This window comes from Electrophorus electricus, chromosome 5, assembly GCF_013358815.1.
Source record: "Electrophorus electricus isolate fEleEle1 chromosome 5, fEleEle1.pri, whole genome shotgun sequence".
Taxonomy (NCBI): Eukaryota; Metazoa; Chordata; class Actinopteri; order Gymnotiformes; family Gymnotidae; genus Electrophorus; species Electrophorus electricus.
In genome coordinates this window covers 5,896,836-5,924,744 of record NC_049539.1, presented here as the reverse complement: position 1 = coordinate 5,924,744, position 27,909 = coordinate 5,896,836, and the positions used below count along the sequence as shown (strand labels likewise).

At 42.0% G+C, this 27,909-nt stretch overlaps 1 protein-coding gene across 1 annotated transcript; it reads left to right on the top strand.

The window, feature by feature from the left end:
* Positions 1-64: 64 nt before the first annotated feature.
* sv2a (synaptic vesicle glycoprotein 2A) lies at positions 65-26,917 on the top strand. Its single transcript, XM_035526581.1, has 13 exons — positions 65-226; positions 12,171-12,950; positions 17,442-17,622; positions 18,061-18,212; positions 18,728-18,861; positions 19,161-19,250; positions 19,736-19,846; positions 20,112-20,200; positions 20,569-20,733; positions 21,517-21,650; positions 22,588-22,791; positions 24,941-25,100; positions 25,649-26,917. The coding sequence occupies exons 2-13, from the start codon at positions 12,341-12,343 to the stop codon at positions 25,830-25,832; spliced, it is 2,214 nt and encodes a 737-aa protein (XP_035382474.1). The 5' UTR covers positions 65-226; positions 12,171-12,340; the 3' UTR covers positions 25,833-26,917.
* Positions 26,918-27,909: the final 992 nt, after the last annotated feature.

Below are 27,909 nucleotides of genomic sequence, written 5' to 3'. Positions count from 1 at the left end.
GTGTAGGCCTACGCGCGAGGAGCGAATGGAAAAGAGGAGGGGGACACGCCAAGAAGCGCGCGGTGTAGTAGGGTAGCACCCTCCTCGCGCGCGTCAGCTGTTCGCCTGTTACAGGGCTAAACTGAAGATACTAGACTATTCCACAATCATTATCCTTGCAGCTATCATAACGGGGAGATTAACGGGGAAAACATCACGAGCAACCGACTAGAGTAGACTTATTAAGGTAAGTGATGATTCGTTTTAAATATAGGTGTAATGCAGTCAGTTTGTTGGCCGAAAGCATTTTATGAAACTGTAGTCTAATATATTTGCTAAGATTTTGGTAATAAAACTCATAATTAGCTGTAATTTTTACCGGCCCCTTGCGTCCATATTTCTATCACTGCAGGCATCGTCAAAATACTGTAATAAAAATAACTATTAAGAGCCATCGTAGAAATAAATGATTAGCAATTTATCACAATGCGATGCTTTTAAATCCAGTACACATAAAATATGGTCACGCATTTCGTGCATCATTTTTGCTATTAAAATTAAATGAATGAAAGCTCATGGAGGGTTTGTTGTAAAATGCGCAATGGGTTACCTTTGGATAGGTTTATATTACAGGTTTCATGCCGATGTTCCGACGACATACTGTAATCTGAGAGGAAATGGAGAACAGATAAAATCGCTTGCAAATAAATAGGTATTTTATTGCCGTTGAGTCAGGAGTAACCTTAGCCTCGCCCCTTCACCTTCGAGTTTGACGACTGTGTGAAGTGTCAGCATACGTCTAGCCTATTGAAACTAAATTGGTAGGCCGTTGTACATTTCGTGCGCGGTTTGATCACAACCGTGTTTTAACGCTATAGTTGAGGTTTTGTGTTCCCACTTTAGAAAAGGTAGCGTGATGTCCTTTTTGGTGTTCGGCATCTTCACGCGCTAAATGACCTTGCAGCAGACGTGAGGAATGGCAACCTGTGATAGGCTGGATGCATGTTCGCGGTCGAATGATAAATAGGGTCTGGCATATAATTCGGCCTATTGGTGTGCCAGCAGTTGTACTACAGCAATTCCAGTCGACCTTGTATTTAAAAGACATATCACGTATTGCGATTTGTTTGTGTACAGTCACGATTCATGGACAGATTGGACGATGAATAAGGTCTCCCCCCCTCTGCCGGAATAAAAAAAAAATGCAATAGACGTGAATAATGCTCGTTGCAAGTAAAAGCCTATCGCCGTGAAATAATAACCTAATAATGGACTTATGAAAATGTTACCGAAGTGAAGCGCCTTAGGAAGGCTCAGGCTGTTAACGTTTTTCCTATAAATGCACAATGCTATTATATTACATTGTTATTGTGTTGGATCACGCAATTATGAACAGACTAACATTTGCACCTTTACACTAATTTAAAATACTTTTACCCAGATGCAGATACTAAATGACTGAATCACATCAAAGGAGCTACAAATAAAGTCTTATTCCAAACACTGGTTTAGTAGACTCCTGGGCAGTTTTCTAAGGCTCTGCTAGAAGCTGTTCTTCATGGCTTTATCGACCTGCCTATGCTGGTGTGGTTCAATATATTTCGTGTTTCGTTTCCCTGCTTTATTTCTAATGTTGTTGGCGCTAGCGGTAGCTTGCTGTGGAGGTTCTCCGTGCTGCAGTGCTCTTTCCTGTGTAACCTTGAACGGAACCCTCGGAGGAGCGATATGATGCTGTGAATGACGGAAGAAAACAGGTTGAGGTTTCTCGCAGGCAGAAAGCGCATTTCTGGACCTACTGCTCTTCTCAGCTTGTGGGGAGACCACAGATCACGTGATCTGTTTCTAGGGCTATTTCTGGACTGGCCAAGTCACGGTTTGCCTCTCGAGAGGTGACTACGAATGATAGATACATGCAGTACAATCAAATGTGTTCAGCTGGCCTTACATGCAACCAAATAACATTTATCAGAATGAGACTTGTCAACACTGATATACCACGCCAGAACAGCTTTTCTGAACAGGCTTCCCGCCCTCTCCCTCTCTGGGGCCGTCGGCAGGGGGACACATGTTGGCTTCCCTTGAAGAGCGATCAAATTGCTGTCAGAGGCGTTCAGTGATAGCGCTGTATAAACCTGCTCCAAGCGTTATTTTAAAAATCACACAAATCACAGACAGGAACCAACCCATTGACTACATGTTGTTTAATAACCAAATAGTTTTTAGCATGAAAATCATAATGCAGCATCTATTTGCACAATACATTGCTGCCATTCCCGTGTGTTCTACCCAAATCCCTGTACGACAACGCCACAAATGAGCGTCGATTGTTAAATTTCCTACAAGAAAAACGCAGCAATTTAGTCTGATTAGAGTTTAAAAGATAGTTGTGTTCAGAACGTTGTCTATTCACTAAGCACTACAAGGGAAATCTGTATCACTACATAGAGAATTGTTACAGGGAACAGAATATGTTATGCATGTCAGCTCATTACTGTTTGACCGCAGACTGCATTGCATGAACAATATGAACCTCATTGTAGTCCATTGTAGCAAGTTTGACAATATGCCAGTCAAGTGGATTAAGCTAGCCACAGTCTTCATTGGTCCCTGAGCTGTGTAAGCAGTCTAAACAATCAGTTGGCTCGGTAGCTAACTCGCTATCTAGCTTATAAAAGGTTTTGTGGTTACAGAAAGAAGTTTGAAAAACAGAAGGCATTTCTTTATTGTGAATAGGATACAGCTGATGTTTGTTTTTCTCATATAAATTTTGTAGTTCAACAATAAAAGGAAAAAAACAGATAGCTTCTATTCAACAGCCTTTGTAGAACTGCACTATTACTGCAGCTGCTCCAAGCTTTGTTTGAAATGAAGACGTACTTAGCCACAAAATGCTAATTTGTTTAATAATGAATTCAGGTCATGGCAATAATTTCCTTAAATGCTAACTGGCCCTTATTAACCTTTTTTTTCATTGATAGAATCATTATAACATATAGATGAAAATGTAGAAATAGAATGTTCTCCTGTAAAGAGTTTTGTTTTTTATGTCAAAATTTGTAGTTCAAAGACCTCAGATGATTTCCCTAAACTCCAGCAAATATTGCAGGCACCACTATATCACTGGCATAGACATGTCTTGTTTTTAAGCACATTCAGGGTATTTCAAGCAATAGCAGGAGAGATGACTTTATGTCCAGAAATTGCAGGTGAAATACAGCAACTCCTTCATAATATTCCCTGCAGTGGAGTCATAGATCTTTTGCAGAGAAATTCTTCTCCTCCAACAGGCAATATGCAGTGCTCCCAGTTTGCACTGCTGGTAGTTCCCCCTTTCAGCCTGTTGAACGAGTCAGCTTCTCTCATCTCATTTGTCAGCGCATGTTCTGCATTGTAACATGAGAGCTCGTGTTTCCCCTTGGAGTCGCGTCATCAAGCACAGCCTGCGCAGACCATTTAGAAGTCAAAGGCACACATCAACGAGGTCAAAGAGGTGTTGTAAATATGACAGGTTGCTTGAGTGCTACTAACTGCAGACCGAGTACAACCCTAGGACTGTAGCCACTTCCACAGATTGAGGCTGTCCACTGTGCCTGTTCTTGTCTGTTTTGACTGACCTTGGATGGTCCTAAACTGTATTGCTCATCGTGGTGTGGTGTATTAACGGGACCTGTTGACGCGGCTCAGGGAGGTGAACTGCGACGCTGCCGACTAAAATGGATGCGCTGCAGATCATGCAGCCAGGCTGATGGAGAGCAGTGCCAGAGCAAGTGTGTCCATGGCGACAGCATGCACAGAGAGATTTGTTACAATGGCTAATGTGACTCATTGTGACTTTGTCCTCTTCTCTTCTCTTCTCTTCTCACCGCTTCTCGCTTTCGGCTCATTTTTTGCCTCTTTTCTCCTCTTCTGTTCTCATGTCTTCTCATTTTCGCCCGTGTTCCGTCTGTGCCATTCACTCTTGGCAGGTTAGTGGGGTTCACCTGAGTCTCCTGGTAGGCATGCGTCACAGACAGAGCCTGGTGTGTGCTTTATGTTGTCAATTGAAAATAAGAACACTGCGGAAATGTTCTCATTGGCCAATAGCACAGGCTGCGGACAGTGCAGAGAAGCAGAGATGGGTCCGGTAAACAGATGCCGACACGTCAGTTTACGGTTATGTTGATAAAATGGCTTGAGAGACACTTTCAGTAGTACATACTGTGATCTGCTAACAAAATGGTGGTTTCTTCCTTCTGACATTGCCTTGGGCTTTGCTCTTGGCTGGTGGAAGGGCTGTGAATGAAGCCCAGGGGGTCTTCATGAGAGGCTCTACGCTGGGTTCCTCCGCCTGGCTGTGAGGACAGCAGCCTGTTATGCTGCCTGGGCTTTGCACTTGGATGAAGCAACTTTTAATATTTTCTTCAGAAAAAGAACCAGAAGTTGCTTCGTTATGCCGCTTTTCAGGTTAGACACATAACTCTAGAAAAATACCAACTACACAGGACAGTTCTATAAGTTTTTTTTAGATGTTTAGAGCTGTATGAATTACAACAATACTTGGCTACAAAATGTGGACAATAATGAAAGTCATGGAATTAGTTATTTGTATAATGCTGATTGGCTCTCAGTAACCTTCATTCATTGCTAGAATTATTATAATATTTAAGTGAAAATTAGAAAAACATAATATTCATGTTCTATAAATTTCACAGCTTGTGCTGTGAGCTTTTTAGAAACCAGGCCAGTATGCATTCATTGCATGTGTAATTCAGAAGTTATATGAATAATATTTATGCAAGAAACCCAAACAAAGCTATTAAAAGGTAATTTCGTATCCAGAGTTAAGAGAGGTCACACAAACAGAACATGTCCTATGACCCATTGCAAATGTCCATACTTGACTTGTAATAAAATTTTACTTGTGGATTTGGTTAAGCTTTTAATATTCTTGCCATGGAATCAAAACAGGTTTTGTTTTTTTCTCTTTAGGGAAGTATTTGATAGTATTTAAGGACATTTAGAGCTGTGTAGGCCTATGCTGAATAAGCCTTATAAGGATTTTTCCAAATACAAAAAATCCTGTCATGTGTTTAAGACCAAGTAAGAATGCAATCTTTTCCTGTGCCTGGGGCTGAGTTCCGAGGCAGACTGGAGGAAGGAGCTGAAGCAGCAGTAGCTGTGAGTGCAGGCCTCTGTTCCTTCTCCACATGAAGGCCAGCACTGTGGGCCACTGTTGCTAAGCACTGATGCCATTTCTCACACAAAGATGTGCAAATCAGTCCAAATCACAATTCGAATATTCAAGGAAATCATACGCTGAATATTCGGCAGTGGGCATCCTAGCTATAAATATTACAGCCTGTTTAAGTGTTATAAGATTGTATTGACTCTATTATTTTAATAGTCATCATGTTTATGTGCAATTTCCGATTCTGAGTGTCTGTAGATTTTCATACTGTCTTATATTTAAATAGTCTAATAGATAATCAAATATTTGAAGAAGCTCTTTGAATAGTCTAATGAATAATTAAATATTTGAATATTCTATCTTATCCTTACTTAGAGCCACCCTGAAAATACCAGTAGACATAAATTAATGTTTGCTAGACAGTAACTAAATCTTTTTTTTTTTTTAGAGCAACAGCAAACTGTTCTATACACCATTTGCTGTAACATCAAAAGATGTCTCATAAACAAGCTCTTGTTTTGTAACTGCATTTTCGGAGATTGGAGGAGAATACAAAACACTTACACTGAGTCTCCCTCTGAGAGAGTGTGCATCTGCTGTTCTGTACCTGTTTGGTTGTATGCTGCTCTGGCTCTGGTCTAGCACCACATACTCATCAGCGTTTGCACCTGTTTCTTGTCTATGGGCTCATTAGCGCACTAAACATACTCTTCTGTTTGCCCCTGGCCTTTCTAAGGCCTTCCCTGTATAACAATAATTTCTAAACCCAGTTTCCCAGTTTATAGTTCCTTGTATTTCTCATTATTCTATTCTCCACCTTTTCTCCCCCCTTACCCTACCTGGTATTGGATTATGGGTCATGGTCTTTTGTACCCCCCCCCCCCCCCCCCCTTCACATGTCTTGACCTGTGATATGCTCTGATAGTGCCACATGCGTACTACTTCCTATGGCTTCTGGCTTATTCACTTGGACACAGAGTAGCACAGGTGTTATGTTGGCAGTTTTGTCATGATGGGGAGAAAGAGATGGGCTCAAGTTTACCTCGCAGTGAAGAAGGCAAATCTCGAAAAACAGTGCAGAGATTGGATGAGTATAATATGGTAGAATGTAGGCCAAGCTTTATTAGGTGGGGAAGCAGAAGGAGGATCTGGCTGGAAGGTGTGTATGTCTGTGTAAGGGGATGTTGTAACTCATCAAAGCTAAAAATGACATTCTGCTGTATGGTAATAGGTGCACAACTACAGATGAGCCTTGACATGATCCATTCATTTCCTAAGTGTTCCCAGCAAACATCCTCCCACAAGCCATTGGCTCTACTGTTCCTGGTCCGCTCCTTCTGGCTTTATGTAAATCATCTGCCTACATCTAGAATCTGTTGTGGGAAAGCGTTTATTAAGCTTAGTGAATGACCGTCTGCTGCTGGAGCCTTTTGAATGAACCCTGCAAAGGGCCAGCACTGTAAATCCTTAATCTCTGCCAATTCATGATTGGATTATGATTAGCTAGTTCATAGTGAATATGATATCAAAACACCAGGACCACATGATTTTGCTTAGAAGCTCATCTTCGCTGCATTCACTGTATTGGTGTATTAGAGAGCTCAAAGGGCTTTGATTACTCAAAAGATGCTATGGAATATTTTAGTTGTATTACCCCACCTTGAATTGAACTGGAGGATTTTGAACAGTTCCCTCATGCAGAGTGTTTGATCAAGTTTTTCAGGCATAGTTTGTTAAATATAATCATTCAGTGGTCTGTTTTATGAAGCGCTATTTTGTAGTTAACCAGATAACCTAAACAAAAAATCACATATGGAATAGGTGCATCCATTAACTTTTCACCTATTGGACAAAAGTTTCTGGTTTATATATATCCACCAAACAAAATGCAAATGATCTTATTTGAATATATATTGAGTTATATTGTTGAAAGGGTAAAAAATCCTAAATGTGAATTGTTCTGATTAATATGCATCTGACTGAGACTCATGGGTTTTGAAAATATTCTCTCACCTTCTACATAATTCTTACCAAAAAGCACTTTTACTGCATCTTGTAAGCTTTTTGGGAAGTGGTGTTGGATTTCACTTCTAACACCCAAATATGTTAATAATATGCATTTTTAACTCCCTCACCTAATGTTCTCTTTCACTTATTACACAACAGCAGCTGTTGGGTGACACTCTCCCTCCACCTCCATATTCATGTCAAAGAACGCACGTGTGCATTAAGACTGTGTCTTCCCAGTCCCAGTCCTAGTCCTGGTATACCCCGCACACGGAGCATTTTAGTGTCAACTCACCTGCTCCCCTTTCTGAGGTTAAAGCAGGAGCAGGTATATCATTGCAGGGGGAACACTAAAATCTGCAGTGAAAAGTTTTACCACTGATCCACCTTAGCTTTGACATAATTTGATGCATTCCAGAACTGGCTTCAGTGTTCCACGAGTGAGCTCTGCTGGGATTTGTCAGCAGCTGTCTGAGAGCTGACTGATGACTTTGCTGCAGTGACCACGTACTCTTGTGGCTCTGCTGCTCTGCTGATGTCCCTGGCTGAGTAGGCAGCTATGCTCCCTCTGGCACTCTCATTGCAGCTTCAAAACATCCAGTTGCATAATTAGGTCTTTCATCACCACTAAACAAGAGCTGGTGCACTTGCCCGCCCCTTAACACGATAGCTGATTCACAATGAGGTCACTCCTAATGAGGTGTAGTGGAGATGTCATCTTTTGCTGCCGCCTGGATCCTGACCTGCTCCTGTTTTTATGCCTTACTGCTTCTCAATAGGACAGTTTGCACAACCCTTTGGCCACTGTCCCATTGTACCTGATTCTTAGTGTGTAGGAAGAGTGGAAAATTCCTGACTCTCAAGCAGTAGGAATTGAGTGTTACCTGTGCTGTGCCTGCAGTAGCATTTAAACATGAGCCCAGGCTCTATGTCCTATAAATATCTTTTCTCTATAGATCCTTTCTGTTGATGTCCAACAATGCAAGCCCCTTTTGTGTTACTGTCAAGAGGAAAATCCACCATCATATATTATGATGGTGCTGCCCATACACCAAGTGCTCATTTTGCTTTTATCTGCAGTGACGAATGTGCTTGAGTGTGTATAATTGAAATGTAAGAGTTCCGCCCAAAATAAGACTATAGCTCCCTGCTGCGCTGTTAGCCAGGAGGACCTCAGAAAAGCAAAAGCTGTTGACTGCTGTCTCATGCACAGGCTTCAACACTGCAATACACCATCTGCCTTTTCATCCAGCGTGAAACCAGGGGACAAAGGCTTAAAGGGAGGAAAGGCATTATCAAAAAAATACATCTGACCTCTGGTGTAGCTAAAGGAAGCTGGAGATTGATCACTAAAGGAGGGGGTTTATTGATCGGCTGAATGGCTAAACATTACATGTCACTGAACACAATCGATTGGAAGATTCTCTTGTTAACTGGCAATCTGCATATTGGAAATGGGCAGTGAATTTAAAATACTCATCTAAAAACAAGTTTCAGTGGTCTAGGCAAGTAAATCAAGAAAGGTGTCAAAAAGTGCATTTTCAGATGTGCTGGCAGTATTCTGTCATCCATGGATGAAATGTAATAGGAAGCATGTTAGCTTGATATCATCCTTTGCATAAAGCTAACTAGTCTTTACTAGATTGTGTTCATTTTAACATTTTGATATATCATTACATGAATAAACAACTAAATAAATAATAAATAAACAAACAAAAAATCCCCCAAAACATCATTAGGCCTTACTGCTGACTAAATTACACTTATCTTTATAAATTCTTTTTTAAGTCTAGGGCTTAATCTGAGTATTGAAAATAAGCCTGAAAAAGGGAGGGTCTGTAGCTCTTACCCCATCGTGAGTGGTTGGCTAATGGTGTGATGGGGTGAAGGAGATGATCCAGGCAGCTTCTGCTTTCCTTCTGCCTCTGAAAGAAGCTGATAGAAATGGGATGTGGTTTAAAGCATTAGCCTTGGGATTTTCCAGCTTTCCGGCTTGTAGTGAAATCAAACCTGACATTAGAGCTTAAAGGTTTCTTCTGAGACCATATCTGATGTTCCCTTTTAAAAGACTCCTGGGAATTTTCCTTAGTTATAATTATGTCTATGTATATCATTTGTGCAAGGCTTGAAGGGTTGGTGTAAGAAATGGGAGGACCGAATGAATGAGGTAGTCCATGGTAAGGTGTCCAAAACCCAGGACTGATGAAGGTGCTGTGCATGAGGAAAAATTGTCAATGCTGTCGAATGACACTGCTGCAAAATGACAGGCAGTTTTTGGGATATAGCAGAACAACCTAATCAATTGGAACCTTATACATAATGAGTCAACTATCTCCTCTCTTACCTGTTATACATAAGAAGGACGGGAGAGAGGTATAATTCTCATGACAATTAAACCTGGATGTGCTGCTTCCATTGTCTTCTATTGTGAATGCTCAATATTAATTTATGGTGGAGGGTCTGTCTCACCTGCTATGCTGTGGTTGAACTGAATAATGCAATGCATTGTTCCAAATATCTGCTTTCACCTAGAGCACAATCAATTCTGTTTCCATTTTAGTGAACAAATCCTGGCGTTTTTCATGTGTAGGCAGTGCAATTAGCAGAGCATTACTTTTGCAACAGCCTACATGTCAATGCTTTCTTAACAATATCGTGGAGTAGTGGTTTAGCGGTGTGTCATCACACATTACTACAAGACAAAATAAACAAAGGCTGACATCTTCACATCAATCTCTTAGGTAGATTTATGTAAGGGGTGAACTGATTAATTATTCTATCAACTAGACTCTCTCTCTCATAAATATCCATTCCCTAGACTATGGCCCCAAGACATAAATATACCCACATGTATTATTATTATAAGTATTATTATACTCATTTATTGAGTTCTCGTGTTCATTAATCTGAGATGTGGATTGCTGATTATTATTAATCTTTCACCAGTTAGAACTTAATAAAAGTTTGTTTGTTTTTGTCCATGACTTTTGAAATTCCATTATTGCAGTATGTATCTAAGCCCCATTGAGATCAGCATCCAGCAGATCCTGGCTGTTTAGTTTTAACTCATTTTGAAAGGTTACACTGTAATTTCCTCATTTTTGTGGGTCCTAACCAAGCAGGGAGAATCTAATAGAGCAGTTAAACCTGCACGATTGTGTGGTCAGAATACAGATAGTGCTCAGCTCCACACGCTCGAGGAACTATGGGGTTTTCAAAGATCCTCAGAGCCCTCCACTGTGCCATTTCAGACTCTGAGAATCTGGATTAAGAAAGGAACATTCACAATATGGTAGCATTCTGAACATATTTCTTAGTACTTGTATTAGTTTGGACATCTGGACAAATAGCTTCAGGTGGGGATTTCAGTGGGCTGTGGCTGATGGTGTAGTGGTTAGATTGCAGGTTATACAAAAGGCCATAGTTGCTGTGTCTTATGACACCATAAGGCAGGTCTTGTCTGGTCGATGACACCCTAAGGCAGGTCTTGTCTGGTCGATGACACCATAAGGCAGGCAGGTCTTGTCTGGTCGATGACACCCTAAGGCAGGTCTTGTCTGGTTGATGACACCATAAGGCAGGTCTTGTCTGGTCGATGACACCCTAAGGCAGGTCTTGTCTGGTCGATGACACCATAAGGCAGGTCTTGCCTGGTCGATGACACCATAAGGCAGGTCTTGTCTTGTTTCTATTTTGCTGCTGCCAAGTGCAACATGTCTCCACAGGGTCAGTCACATACTAAGATGATGTCATACTGTGACACATATGCGCATACATAGCCCATTGTCATCTTGCATGTTGTTCAGGTTTTGGAAAACTGTCCTGTTAAACAAAGTGCAGCCATAATGTAACTGGCAGTTAATTTATGTCCTGTCTGTTAGCACCATAAAAATCAAGGCCCTTTATTATTTGTTCACAGTGGCTGTGTGTTTGTTATCAGTGGAACAGCAGATTAAGTAGCGTCGCAGATCCTTCTCACAGATCCTAACAGAGGTGCGCAGTTAAGTGATGCCTTAAAAGCCGCCAGTTCTGCCCTGTAAGGATCTTGAAGTCGTGCATGATCTTTTCATGTGAACCATAGAGATGGCGACATTTTATATTCCCCTACTAATGTTGCGAAACTTCACAAAAATCTTGTGAAGATGGCCCATAATAAAGTGGATTCACACTACATTCACAAACCAACAGAATGACTGGTTACAAAATGGCTGTGCTGCTAGGCATATTATATCATGGGACTCTACCATAGGGTCTCTTGCCTTGAATAAAAACAATTCAATGTGACCTAGCAGCACTATAGCTAAGGAGCTGATGCCAAAAAGGGACTCGATTTGAGTAGTTTGAACAGGATGACTATGTACAGTCAGATATTTGAGTATTGTGAAGGTGATGGCCGTGTACAGTCAGATATTTGAATGGTGTGAAAGTGGTGGCTATGTACAATCTGATATTTCTCAAATCAAAGTTATCTGTAATCTTTGTTGGGCATTGATTAGCATTTTCAGAGGTAATACACCAAATCTATTAATCCACCTTATCTGAAGGATGGTTGTACATGACATTGCGAAATGATGTTTTTTCACCCAGGAACATTTTAATTGCAGTGTTTTTTAAGGTGCTGTCAGGTTCACACCTGTCTGTAAGCCATTTCTGTCTGCTTTTTAGGCAGAGAGAGACCAAGCACATTTTATGCCTGGTGATCATCAGTGATTTGCCATATCTTGTCAAAAGCACTATTTCGTTTCCTGAATCAAAGATGTTGTTTTAGATGCATCATGTTCCCATTTATCCAGGATGTATTTATTTGTTGGATACAATACAAGAAAAGAGTTTGTCTTTTTAAAATCATATTAATGAAAACACACTGTGGGAGCCAAAGCACTTTAGGCGTAAATTGTACTGTTATCCTTTACGAGTCAAGAAATTGCTTTGATTACTGCAAATTCCACATACATTTCACTTCAATATCTCTGTGAGGCCTTGCCAAATAAAATCATCTTTCATTCTGTTTTTACAGACTGCAGTTTACAGCCCCACACCCAAACAGGTGCCTCAGACATCGGGCGCTGTCCAGGGTGCTGAGCTGCTAAACCACCTCTGCTGCCCTGATACATGCACCCACACTCCTGCTGACCTCCCTCCAGCCACTGCAGTCCCACTCTACACAGCACCACACAGCTTCCTGACATGGATGAGGGGTACCGAGACCGGACAGCCTTCATCAAAGGCGCCAAGGACATTGCCAAGGAGGTCAAGCGTCAGGCGGGCAAGAAAGTGGGCCGGCACGTGGACCGCATGGCTGACGAGTACACCAAGCGCTCATACACACGCTTTGAGGAGGACGATGATGACGACTATCCGACAGCAGCCAGAGATGGCGGGTACTACCGTGGCGACAGCCGTGCCGCTGATGATGACGATGATGGCGGCGCCCACAGCGACTCCACGGAGGGCCACGATGAAGATGATGAGATCTATGAGGGCGAGTACCAGGGCATCCCACGGAGTGACTCGGCAGCAGGCAAGGCAGACGGTCCTGCAACCGGGGGTGGCGCCCTCGCGCAGTACCGCGATGTGGCCCAGTTCGAAGGCGAGAGGCGCAAAGACCAAGAGGAGCTGGCGCAGCAGTACGAGACCATCCTGCAGGAGTGCGGACACGGCCGCTTCCAGTGGACACTCTACTTCGTGCTCGGCCTGGCGCTCATGGCCGACGGGGTGGAGATCTTTGTGGTTGGCTTTGTGCTGCCCAGCGCCGAAAAGGACATGTGCTTGTCAGAACCCAACAAGGGCATGCTGGGTAAGTCACCCATCACCTATCCCATTCATTCATCCATCCATTCGTTCATTCATTTGTTTATTTCTCTTATAAAAGAATGTTTGATGCAGCCTGAAAGAAAGCCACAGGGTGCATGTAGCTCTTGCACTCTTTGAAAGCACTGAAGGCTGGAAAGCTGGACTGATTCTGGTGCTGTGGCAATGGAAAGTGCAAAGGGAGCATTTTAGAGGAGCTGTAGATGGAATAATTACATTTAAATCTGCTTGTTCGTATTGTTTACGAATGACATGTTTTTAAAAAAGTGCAAGTGATTAAATACTTCCTGCTCTCCAGGTGCACGTGTTTGCTTACACAGCCATTACAAGCGCATTTACAGTATATCTGGATACTAAAACACCTACAGTAACACCTGCCCTTAGGTTAAAATCAGCTGAGGCCAGTAGTGGCTGATGCAGCACGCACAGGGCTCAGAACTCTGTTATAGCCAGCTGACTGACTGCAGCATACAGTGGGCATGCCAAGAGTGATTGATTACAACTTACAATTGTTTGTAAAATGTATGGCATCCTATGAGGTAGAACTCTAAAGTAACTGTACCTATTACGTAGCGTATAGTGTATAATATATATCTTTTGAGCCTGGTGATATGTGATATGCCAATTAAATTCAGAGTTGTAGACCATTGCCCTGTCACATTTCAAGTCCAATACACCATCTGTCAATCCACTGGGCAAAGGCTACAGTGTGAAGCTGGGCTGTGCTCTACACTGTCTAAACTCTTCAGTGCAATGATGCATTTGGAGCGTTAATTAACAGGCAGACAAGATCAACATTTTGCATTGCAGCAGGTGCTGTAGTATAGAGAGAATGGCGCTGACTTTTGGAACATGTCCTCCATTCATGAGACAAAGGCACTGTCTCTGGTGTATTCATGCATGTAGAAGGTGCGAATGGACGTGCATTCAGGAGTTCCTGGCAGTGTGTGTAATAGAGTGTGTATGTGTGAATGTCTGGGGAAAGGGGAAGTGATCATTTGGGATCTTCTACTCTGCAATATGTGGGTTATTGCACAAGATATGTTTTGATCATTTTTGATAATTTGTCATATGTTTTATGTGAATGATGTACAGTATTACTTCTTAATTGCTATATGTACAGAACAATACTTTGTTAGCTTTATGTACAGTGAAGTACTTCCTGTAGTTACATGTGCAGTACAGTACTTCCTGTTAACTTTATGTAAAGGACATTACTTCCTGTTAGCAACATATACAGTACATTACTTCTTGTTAGCGACATTTCATATTTGCATATTGCATGCATAATACAGTTTGCATGAGGAATGTTTTCATAATTTTTAATACTTCGTGTGTTTGTGTGTGTGTGTGTGTACAGGGCCATAATTCTGTCCCTTGTTGAACAATGGCTCTTGACTCATGCTGGATTGTCTCTATTACATACTGCCTGCTGCCTGATTCTTCACTAGGTCCTAGTGCACCAGATGCTCACACACAGACAGACAGACAGACACACACACACACACACACATACACACACACACACAAACACACACAAACACACACACAGGCACATGAGTTTTCCAGAATTTTCATGCTAAGTACACACAACAGGAGCCTTCTACTCTTCATTTCACACCCAGTTTACTGCAAGCAATACATTATCACACAGGGCATTCATTATGTGACATACAGTGCACGGGCGTGAAGACATTGGCATAACATGCAAAACCTGCAGGCAGTTTCAAAGCTGTTTAACAGAAACCAGTATAGCTCTATATAGATTCACACAGTTTCTTAAAAAACCTGATTTGAAGACCAAAATTAATATTTGTAATGCTTAATAAATATTTATCTCCATAATTATGGCTGCTGGCTTGTGATACACACTTTATAATGTATTTATTCATGCAGGTAAAAAGTCAAGTCAAGTCAAATTTATATAGTGCTTTTATACTGCTCTGATTGTCACAGAGCAGCTTTACAAATGTCCAAGTCCAAGCTCAGAGCTCTTTAGTCATCACTGAGCTTGATATGCAGATACTGTAATTTCTCCTCAATCACAAGGCAGTACGAACGTGTACAACCTACACTCAGTATGGTTGGTCTCCTGAGGGATAGACAGTGAGCATTTTATCCTGCTCTGCTGTTGTGCCTTGCTGCTATTGGTTGATGGGCATGGCTTAGCTTCTCCTTGGCCCTCTCCCCAACCTAGGGGTCATATCCAGCGCAGCCAGAGGGGTTGAAGGGCAAAGTGGGGGTACCCATGCTAGCCTGGACACTGTGGACTCTGTCCATTAACTGGAAGAAGAGGTGAAGAGAGAGAGAGAGAGACAGGGAGGCAGACAGAGAAAGCGAGAATCAGTGACATGCAGACAGCTTTCTCACAGAATGGGGAGGAAAAACACTATAAATAACACCAGACCTTTCCCTTGTTCATCACTCTCTATTTCTCACTCTCTTTCCCTGGCCCATCCTCCAGTTTCCCGCACTAGCCTGATGCCTGTGTGTTCTTGTGTTACTGTGCAGGAGACTCACAACCTCCCCTGCATTCTTTCTCTGCCTTCCTCCCCTCTCTCTCCATCTCTTCTCACACTCTCTTTCACGCTCTCTTTCCCTCCCCTCCCCCTCTCACACTGTCCCTTCCATTTCTCGCTGACAGAAAGCTCAGCTGCTTCCAGGCTCCCACTCCCTCATGCCTCCGAGACTCCCACAGCATGCAAGTGGCACCGCCCACTGAGCCGTTGCTGAGCGACAACAACACTCTAATTGGCTGTGTTGCGCTGTCCATTCAGATGGTGTCACCGTGCAAATTGGTACTGCCAAACACAGGCCCTCCTGTTAGACTGAAAATTGTGGTTAACCACATAAACAGCAGCTGTTTTACATTAGTATTCCTGAATTAGAGGACTGAGCTAGTGAGCCGAATCTGGTATCATTATCATCAGTGGTCAGAGTATCACAGATAATGTGTTCTCTTTTTTTCATTTTAACATTGTCACAGTGTAAAAGCAGTAGTCTGGACTGTGCTGACATTGATACATAAATGTACTGATTGGAGGACTGTTTTGATAATATGATAATATTTGTGTGTCTGCATGTCTTTTACATCCATATTTGTCTTAGTGGCAAAAGTATTAGAATAATAAAACATTAGACTACATAGATTGATGAGATGTGTTGGAAACATTAGACAATATAGATTCAGTAACACATGGATAGTAGGCAGGTTCTGACTAAACAGCAGATTAGCATCAAATTTGCATCTTGCTTAATTAATGGTAACAGTGCAGTCTGCACAGTTATCTGGGCTAATTGATGTTTATATATTTGGATACAGTGTTTGGAACAGTACCAGTAAAGGTTCGGTATTGTCGTTCCTCTTGAATAAACAGTAATCTCTCTCAGGTTGTGCATCACAAGGCTCCAACCTTGTTTGCATCCACTGAAAGAAAGAGCTGAGAGGCTATAGAATCTGCACCATGGGCAGCGTTTTGCCTATGTAGTCTGTGCCGGGAGAGGTGTGGGCGATAACGCTGGGAGCTTCTGCATTGCAGCGATGGCAGGCTGTCTTTCATCGCCGGCTTTCTGCCACGGAGGCACGTTGTCCAGCCGAAGGTGACTGAGTGCTCAGCTCCAGTGCTGAAAGCCCCAGCCTCACAGCCTGAGTCACCTTCGCTGGTCTCTCTACCTCTCTTCGTGAGAGCAACACCCTTCACTGTGCCTTTCTGCTTTTAGAAAGGAAAAACAGCAGTCCTGAAGCCACACCTTTATGGACCTTTATGGCATTAAGAGTTAAAAGCTTTCCATTTGTAGCATGTGCAACATTTTCGCCTGCTGTATATATCATGTGGAAGTTCATATGGAAGCTCTCCTACCATGTTTTAGGTTCAGTTACTAATCACCTGGCAGATTAGACTTATATCACACAAATTACACTTACTCTGGCTCTACATCATAGAAGGAAATAGTAAGTATTTCATCACAAGCACACATATATTAATCCCTTAAGTACCTTTGTGTGAGCTTGATGGATGAAAAGTGGTCTCTCTCACAGTGGTATCTCAGAATGGTATCTCCCAAAACCTGATATGGCCGAAGGAGTCCAGCTGCTCTGACAGTCTGACGAACGTGGCCGATTCAAAAGCTCTTGAGTTGTCAGTAATACACTTGGCCAGCACAATGGACTCCAACGATGTGGAGGCACTGCCAGCTGGCTGCCGGCTCAGCTGCTAGTAGGGTGACTCATCACTGGGCTCACACCCCAAACTGCACCGGTGGTGGGACTTAGAGCTGCATGAACACCCACCAGAAAACAGGCTGAGTCTGAACCAATCTTTTCTTAGCTTGATAAGCAGGAGCTTGAGTATTATCCAGTGTGAATAAAGTGCTGTATAATTTTATATTGCTGGGCAGACATTTATTTATTTACTTAGTTATTTTCACATTTAGTTGGTTTAAGACAACTCTCTCTCTCTCTCTCTCTCTCTCTCAGGTCTCATTGTCTACCTCGGCATGATGGTGGGGGCCTTTGTTTGGGGTGGGCTGGCTGATCGCATTGGACGCAGACAAACACTGCTCATCTCTCTCTCCATCAACAGTGTCTTTGCCTTCTTCTCCTCCTTTGTCCAAGGATACAGCTCCTTCTTGTTTTGCCGCCTGCTCTCCGGTGTTGGGTAAAAATGTTTTGCTATGTTATTTATGCCCAGTAGCCAGCTTTACAGCAACACAAGATGCTGTATGTCTTTTAGTTCTTTTCTATAACATTTGTAACAGTTAAGGGCAGAGTCCCAAGGGATTATGAATGAGACCTCCGATGCTCTTGCCACAATCTAATGCTTTCTTGTAGCAGGTATTTCCAAAGTTTCCAAATGTTAGCACAAACAGAAGTTGATCTAGGTTTGTGCTATCACCTGTAATATTGCTAAAGAATGCACTATGACACTATAAAGCATTACAGTTGATTGTATTTGGGACATTGTATCTAGAATATGTTTGTGTTTGTATTTATGCACTGTATCATCATGCATATTTTCCAATAATGATAATGATATAGATATACTTACTACTTCATATTTTCTGTTTCATTCTCTCTTTCTCTCTCTTGGTTGCAGGATTGGAGGTTCCATCCCCATTGTCTTCTCGTATTACTCAGAGTTTTTGGCCCAGGAGAAGCGTGGTGAGCACTTGAGCTGGCTATGCATGTTCTGGATGATCGGTGGAATATACGCTGCAGCCATGGCCTGGGCCATCATCCCTCACTACGGTAACAGTCCCACCCACACCACTGCCATCATCCCTCACTACGGTAACAGTCCCACCCACACCACTGCCATCATCCCTCACTACGGTAACAGTCCCACCCACACCGCTGCCATCATCCATCATTATAGTAACAATCTCACCCACACTGCCGCTATCATCTGTCACTATGGTAACAATCCCACTGACACTGCCAATATCTCTCACTATGGTAACAATCGTACCCACACTGCTGCCATTGTTACCATACCTGGTCAGAATTACACTCATTACCATGATTGCTACTATGGTAACAATCCCACCCACAGCTTCAATATATATTATATTATATACACTAGGCTGAGAGTTAATGTTTTAAATTCCTGTTGCCTAATTAAAGTTCAGATATATACCATTTATGGTGCATTTATGGTCGACACTCAGCTTTGAAACAGGAGAAAAGGCGTATGAATGAAAGTATTTGTCCATGGGCACTTTTGCCACTCTTGCCTGTGAGCTCTCCTGCATCTCTCTGACCAGGCTGGAGCTTCCAAATGGGCTCGGCCTACCAGTTCCACAGCTGGAGGGTGTTTGTGTTGGTGTGCGCATTCCCATCAGTGGCTGCCATCGCTGCACTCAACACCATGCCGGAGAGCCCCCGCTTCTTCCTGGAGGTCAGGAAGTCAGCACACGTCTCCACAGTGAAGCCTAACCTCTCATTCCGTGCATTTAAAAGAACAATGTAGACCAGGGTTCCTCAAGTCAGAGAACTGCCTGTTCTGAAACATACCCAGCAGGTTTCATTTTAGGGCTACATAAGTTTAACAACACATAGCCAGGATGGGGCCTGAGCATTTTCTGTATTGTAAAATGACACAGAATTAAGCAAATAGGAAATGATGTGTAGGTAGAATTTCTTTTGAATTTGCACTCTCTCATGAAACCCTGTGGGTGAACCCTTGGTTCTTAACAGAATGGGAAACACGATGAAGCTTGGATGATCCTGAAACAAGTCCATGACACTAACATGAGGGCCAAGGGCTATCCAGAGAGAGTCTTCTCTGTAAGTACTTGCGACTCCTACAAGCCCTCAGAACTCCTCAGAAAAAAAAAGATTTGTAGGAAATTTTAATTGCACCAAGAAATTAATTATTCAGTCATGCTAATAGGTTTTCATTTATCCATTATGGCAACAGTTGAGATCAAAGTGTCACACATTTATATGATTTGTACTTAATTACATTAGTGTATAATAAAAACTGCTGCTTGATGCAAAATCTTTTGTGTGTTGCCTTGGATACGATTCCTTTATGGTCAACAGACATGCAGTGGGTGTAGGGACTGGGGTACTTGTTAAGCAGTGTGTAATTCACGTAGACGACAATTTTGATTGGTAGGAAAGACTTATCTGTGCAGAAATCAATTTAAATTTAAAGGGGGAAAGATAGAAACTTTCAGTTGGCTTATGCTTATCCTAGCGATGAAATTAAATATTAAATCTATTCTAAACAAAGTACAATTTTGCTATGTGTCCTGCTGTATCCCTAGGTGACCACCATTAAGACGGTGAAGCAGATGGATGAGCTGGTGGACATGGGAGGCGAAGGCACAGTCTGGCATCAGCGCTGGAAGAGCAAGCTCACCAATCTCTTTCATCAGGTAAAACAGTTATATAACAAATCCATTAAAAACATAGTCTTGTTTTTTGCCAACAAACTTACAGTCCAGAGGACTGACCATGTGGCTGACAAATTCATTGGTTTTGGGCTGGAGTTCTTTGAGAGTGCCACAGGTCACTGGTGAATATGTGGCAACGAGAACCTGCTATTGCACCACTGTGTATTAATGAAAAGGTCCATCAACTAACTGAGTTACAGTGCAGCTCGAAACCTCCCCAGCCAATGCTAGTTTCTTACCCTTGCAGGTGTGGAGCAACTTCCTGTCCGTTTTCAGACCAGAGTACCGTCGTGTCACCTATATGATGATGGCTGTGTGGTTCTCCATGTCTTTCAGGTAGAGGTTCAACTGAGCATCCTCACAAGCAGTCAGATTGAAATTCTGAGGCATCATTCATAGATTGATGGCCAGTATGGCTATGTCTAATCTTTATCTTTTGTCAAAGTCAGCTTTATTGGGCCTAAGAACCAAAGCAGGAGCACATAGAGTCTACCAAAAATGTTAACTGTACTTTGAATTAAAGATAGCGCCTACAGGGCCAGTTCTCATTATGCACATGAGATCATGTTAACTTCTATCCACTGGCCAAACAATCACCAGCTGTTCTGCTTTTATTGCATCTGGATATCTAAGAAAATGACACTGATCTAATGACTGGCTCATTAAACTTTTATGCTCTTATGGCCTCCCGTTCTCACCCAAAGCTACTATGGCCTCACTGTCTGGTTCCCGGACATGATCAAGTACCTGCAGAGGCAGGAGTATGCGTCCCGAACGAAGGTTTTCATCAAGGAGAAGGTGGAGCATGTGACCTTCAACTTCACCCTGGAGAACCAGATCCATCGCCAAGGAGAGTACTTCAATAACAAGTAAGCCCCCCAAGATAGCAGGGCCAAGCTCTGAGATATGTAACCTGTTGTTTTTTCTCACACTCCATGGGTTGTGTCTGTTCAGATGGTGTGAGGAATGGAACTAGTGTGATTCTGTGGTGGTGTAACGACAATTAAACGCATGTTCTTCAGAAGGAGTGCTGTAATGATGATGTATCATGTGCATTAAATTAACACCTCAGCATTAAATTAACACCTCCTCAGCATTAAATTAGCACCTTCTGTACACAAGGATGATGTTAATCCTGATGATTCCAGTATATAGATTTTCAATTTTAGTCAGACCTGTCTGAACTGTACGACACATTTTCTACATGGTATTTTCCCCGCCTTGTGTGTTTGTGTGTTTGTGTGTGTGTGTGTGTGTGTGTGTGTGTGTGTGTGTGTGTGTGTGTGTGTGTGTATGCTGGGAACCAAGCAGGTGATCACCAAGCCAATAAATATTACCTCCCCAAGACAGGCAATGTATGGCACTGGAAGGAATAAATATATAAATGCTTTAGTCTGTTAGTCTGATTTTTATAATTGTATTTATATTTATCTGTCATAACCATGCATATTTGTAGAAATATAGCATTTTAACTAAATAGAATCAGATTGGTGTTGATATCAAGTGACATTCAAATGAAAGATATCGGTATTGGATTGGTACCAAAGAATTGGTATTGTGCCATCTCTGCTAACTAGCCAAGTGCTGGATTACTTTCAACACCGTCGATGTTGCTTACAGTACTGAGATGTTTCCCTGGCTTTTTGCTGAAGGTTTTTGAATCTGAAGATGAAGTCCATGGTGTTCGAGGACTCACTATTTGAAGAGTGCTACTTTGAAGACATCACCTCCACCAACACCTTCTTTAAGAACTGCACTTTCATCGCCACCCTCTTCTACAACACGGGTGACTTCCTGGACACACATCCTGCATCGTATCCTGGACTGCCTTTCATATATTACATCTTATGTCCTGTTATTACATCAACCACCTAGACAGACATAGTGAACTGAATAAGAAGCCAGTCCAAATCTTATCCATCTGTAATCCATAAAGAGGTTTGCCAGATGTGTTTGACGTCATTCAAAATGACCTCTTTTAGTGGAAAGATGAAATGCACTGAAAAAGGTTTCAGGTATCCTAGCAACACAGACTGCAATTCTGTCCGTTAAGGAATGAGAAAGTGTGTTGCCGATGCATTAATACCAACGGCCAATACAAAATGCTTGCACACATCAAAGGTTTTCATTTTGTCGCCTTTGAACTCTGTTTTTAAGCTATGTAAAATGACAGATTTTCATAGACTACTTTTAGACTACTTTCCTCAAGGCCACATTATATATGCTATTCATATAAACATACATTTACATTCATACATTTACATTTATGGTATTTAGCAGACACATTTATCCAGAATAACTTACAAAAGTGCTTTAGTTTTCTACTTAAAGTATAATTATCTAGCACAAATACCCTTAACCAGCACACTGACTTTCATTACTAGAAAGGTCATGGCTTTGAATTAGCACTAGAGAAGTGGGTAGACAAATCTAAATGTGTCTTGGCCCACTAAGGTTTTACATGTTTGCACTCTGAGAGACGTTAACCAGTAGGCCTAGGTTTGAACATGCCCTGCTTTTAACAATCGGCCTTACCATGTCTCCTTCTGAGCATAGCTGCTCTTAAGGGAATGGCTTGACCTTAAATGCTAACAAGCTATTAAAGCTAGTGCTTAACCTTATTAGCTTTTATTTGTTATTCTTGACAGGATGTTTTATGTACTGGTAGACTGGTGTAATGAGTGTTTGGTGTTGGTTTAATGAGGTCCTTGTCTTCTTTTCAGACCTGTTCAAGTACAGACTGATCAACAGTCGTCTCATCAACAGCACCTTCCTGCATAACAAGGAAGGCTGTTTGCTGGACACCAGCGATGAGAACAACGCCTACATGATCTACTTTGTCAGCTTCCTGGGTACTCTGGCTGTGCTGCCTGGGAACATTGTGTCTGCTCTGCTCATGGACAAGATTGGACGACTGAGAATGCTGGGTAAAAAGATCTTATGTTGTCATTAGGACTAGTCTCTGATTGGCCAGATCAGTGATAGAATATTCCAACACACTAGCAGGGAGGCTTAATTCCTAGTAGTCAAGGGCCAGATCTTTCACCCTCAGGACAGGAGTCACAACACTGTAACCAGTCAGTTTGGCCAATTTTAATTATTCACCAGTGTTTAAAAAAATGACCGGATTTGCATTCAGACCAGAACTAAGTACCTTTAACTAGAATTACACAATGCATTATTTAATTGTATGGCAGTACTGGTCTTTGTGATACTATTGTCGCAGGTCTTAAAGAGAGAATGAGCCTGCCAAGAAATTGCAGAATTCCATTACTGTGTGCTGTGAGCATCATCACCGATCTCAGGCATTCCAGACGAGTGTTCTGAGGGACTGTTGGTGAATCACATAATCCAAGAAACATAAATATATTTTTCAGAATAGTCACATGAATATGTTATTAATAGATGTTTCAAACACTTTATTAGAAACTTTATCTTCGTTTGGCATATCTGTATGATCTTGCCGTGCTCAATTTAGTAGCTGTTTTCTATTCTGATCACCACTGGTCAGTGTTTGACCAGAGAACCACTGAGTGAGTGAATATTATTTGTGTATCGGGCACCATTCTCAGAAAACGAGTGCATTTAAATGCACTTAACATTCCGATCATAATTGGATTTCTCCAGGTATCTAATTATTCAAGGGGTCATGTAAACAGCATACTCTAGCAATTTCTTATACTGTATTATAGCCTAGAAATCACATTAAGAAATCTGATAGAGAGCTGGATTTAGCTCAGTAATCTGATTTCTCAGTGCATGTACTCTCTTAGTTTGATTTCTTTCAGATTTCTCGGGCTGCGCATGCTCGAAAATGTAACTGGCTATCAAACACTGTTGAGGACACTCTGATATGCAGTACATGCCCTTCGGAATTGAAGAATTTGAATTGTGCAATATTTGTAAATTAGTACCCATAAAAAAGATCCATGAAGATCCATATTTTTTCATAAAATTAGGTCCATGTTTACAAAAAAGCCACAGCAGTAAGTTTGAAATTCACATAATTCTGTGAGAATATTGGCTGGTTGCAAAGTAGAAAACCCAGAGTTTTCCTATTATCTGAATTCCCAAGTGCAGGTAGTCGATCTGAGTTGAGAGAGTTGATTTTATTATTGACAAAATCTGATTTTGTCAGTAAACACACTGTAACGCTGTTGGCCCGAGTGCCGCAGGGCGCAGGACGCACAGACTTTCTCTTCAGTGAATGACGTTTATTAGCATAAAACGCAGACAACATAGGTGGCACTCACCTAAGACATCTACGGTGGACATGATTACACATTAACATCGAACGAAGAACACATACACATTAATTGTAAGTACACAGACTGACGTTACGGCTACAGAAAGACTTTAACACATACGTAGCGACATAGCTACTTATGCTACATAGCGACAATCACCCACGAGGGTGCACACACAGACAGGGATTTAAATAGACAAACACACATAACATTAAACCCTGTGCACGTGTGCGCAATCCCGGGGGGCGTGGTTACAAAACAGTACACGTATGAATCCCCCTGCACGCAGCGGGCCGTACCACGTGACGTTTGTGGGGCGCAGCATTCCATGACACTCAGTGATTAAGACTGACATGGCAACAGTATGTCTGTGGGTGCTGACCAGGTACTTTCTTATCGGGTACAGGAGTCATGCTGGGCCTTTACACGTTTTTACATGTGTTAGTGTCAATAATTCAAATATGTCCAGCTAACAGTAGTCTGGTTAGAAACCGACCACTGATGAGTGCCGGACGATGGCTAGACCAATCTGTGCATTATAGCAGGTGCATTCTGTAGACATACATGCTGTTCCTATAGGTAGGTGTCTGTAATGGCTGGTTAGGATGTATTACAAGACATATTGCAATGTATAGCAATGTAATTGTATTAAGGCCTTTTGTCCATTAGTGCAGTCTTCTCTCAGACCCACTGTCCCTAGCATCTGCTAAAGCATGAGAGCTGTGTGCTTAGTGAGAGCCATAAAATTAGAGCCTGTGTGACCTGGGAATGAAAGTGTGCAAGCACAAAAAAACCAGTGCTGTCCCCCTCACGGCTGGTTCGTCCACAGCCGGCTCCAGTGTGATCTCCTGCGTGAGCTGCTTCTTCCTGTCGTTCGGGAACAGCGAGTCCGCCATGATCGCCCTGCTCTGCCTATTCGGGGGCATCAGCATTGCATCGTGGAATGCCCTGGACGTGCTCACCGTGGAGGTGTACCCGTCTGACAAGAGGTGGGGTCACTTCCTCTCTCTCTCCAGATAACAAAAAAAAAGGGGGGGGGGGTACTGAAAAAGAAATATTTAGACACATTTTCACACCTTTAGTTTATTAGCTGTTCATTTTACAGTTAAAATTCTTATTAATGGGCCGAGGGTAAGATTTTATCTTTATCTTCTCTGAAGAGGTGCCATTAGTGTTTTGACAGCTTGGAAATGCATTTGCTGCATACCCACTGCAGTGCCACCTCCTCTTTACAGTTAACACACCCTCACCAGTCTCTGGGGGAGCATCTGAAAATTCTCCTCCAAAATGTCTGAAATCCCGGCTGGCTTGGCACTTAGTCCAATGTGTTATCTGTGCAATAACTGTGGTCCCTGCCACAGACTGTGCCACATAGCACCCTCTTGTGGCCAGACCTTCCAAAAACAATTTTTTTTCAGAGCGAAGTTCACATATGCTTAATTAAAGGTTTCTCACAGGTTACATGTGTCTTTGTTTCCATTCAAACCACCTGATCAATCACCTGTGTATCTTGTCTGTGTATTTATGTCTTCCGCAGAACTACAGCCTTCGGTTTCCTGAATGCCCTGTGTAAGCTTGCGGCCGTGCTGGGAATCAGCATTTTCCAGTCCTTTGTGGGCATCACTAAAGCGGTACCCATTCTCTTCGCCTCGGGGGCCCTGGCTGCTGGCAGCTTCCTGGCACTGAAGCTCCCAGAGACGCGGGGCCAGGTACTCCAATAGTGCCGCCTCCCTGCCAGCAGGTGGCAGCGCTGAGTAGGGAGCTTCCCCTGCCATATGCCCCAAACCCCAACCCCCAGTCGATGAGTGAGCCATGCTGCAAGCAGTGGAAATAGCTCGTGAGAAACAAAAATTTCCCCCACTCACAGCAGGAGAGCAGTTATAGATGTTATAACACCACCCCTTGTGATTTTTGTTATGAACTTCTTTGAATGATCATTTTGAGAGGCAGTTCTTAGAAACACAGGATAGACTGATGTACAGGTCATTTTTCCTTAAAGTCGGGGTGATGGCAAACTGCTAGGAGCAATCTTAATTTCACCACATGAAAGCCATCCATTGTTCAAACAAATCTTGTGTACGTTCCTTAGCATTGGATAAATAGTGGTAAGATTCACACCATCTTTTACCTGTCTCTATAATTAAGTGGCACAGTCTTAGGGATCTCAGACTCAAATCCTAGGTTACACTAAGGTCTAGTGCCATCCTTATTGTCTTTACAGGGAAAACAGGTGATGGGTGTGGGTGTGGGTGTGTCTAAATATGTGTATGTGTGTGTTGTGCAGCTGCCATTTTAGACACATTCCAGGTTTATTTAAGGTTTGCATGTGAGAACTATTGAGTGATGAGTTTTAACTTTTCCCTTTAAACTTTGTCCAAGCCATTCTGTTAACTGGGAACCATGGGTGAGAGCCTGTGTTGTCAGTGAGTAGATATCTCTGCACGGACAGTGTTTGCTCTAGTGTGGTACTGGTGCTGGTGCTGGTTGTTGTTGTTTTCTTCGGCTCATAATATCTTGAGAACTCTTTACAGACAGTGTGAATCACAGATGTTTAGATTGTGTGTGAATGTGCAGCATAATTGTTTGAACTGTGTCTTTCCAACTGTCCTCACTTTCAGATTACAGCTGTCTGCCCATGTAACGTAATGATACAGTCTCATAGCTTGTCATTTGAGCACCCTAGAATGACTCTAGGTTGCATTAAAGACAATGACATTCATTTGTATGCCATGCAGAGAATACTCTTTTGAAAAATGGCTTTTCAAAGTGTTGTGCATGTAGGCCTAATAAATTCAGGAAACAAGTCCATCGGAATCTGTCTATGACTGCTTATGAAAATGACATAGGAAAAGAAGTGCTAACCTTCCCCATTCTCAGCTCACAATGACTTCTGACTTTGTATAAGATCTGTGCCATAAGGAGACAGAGATGGCTCTGTTCCTTTTCAAACAGACCATGCGATCAGCCCTCTCCGAAATGGCCAGTACCCGCTGTGTTGATGTGTATGTGGTGTTGCATTTGTCAAACATGGCAAATTGCACCGAGGACCACCAGTGGCAGTGCAGCCCCTCTATTGAGAGTACAAAACTGTTTTAGCGATGGAAGTTAAAACAAACAAACAAAAAAGTCATTTGTTCCATCTATACAGGTCCCTTTGAGAAAGTCAAAACAAAAAAAGACAACTTTGGGAGAAATGAAATCAAGCACAAGATGGTTTGATGAGACTATCAAAAACAAATAGGTTTATTTTGAAAAGTAATGTAAATTATGTACTAAATAATGTACTATGTTCTAGCTAATGTTAAATATATACATATATAGGGGGAAAATTCCAAATAGATTAAATTGTTTCTTTTTCAGGTGTTAAAAACTAGACCATAATGTCCTAGATAGGTTCTACTTGATGTCTGTATATATAATGGTTTGTTAAAGTAATTTTATTTTTAACAAAACAAATATTCAGAAACATGACAAAACAAGTATACACAAAAAGGCAATCCACGTAGAACATGTTTATTCTGGTTTATTTCACTGTTCTTATGATGAAGAGGTATATGTATGTGCGTACGTACGTATGTGGGTGCTTGCATGTGAAATGTTGAGTGTTCCACAGAATATTTATTTATTATGTCAATTTATATAATTGTTTTTGAGAGTTTGACTTTATGGTATTTTTTACTTTGGGTGTCTGTAGAGGTAGTGCCATATACAGGGTGAGTTTAATGCTGTCATCGTTGATGTCACATTTAGAATTGCATCACTACAACTGAAAATTAGACATCAAGATATTTTAATGGA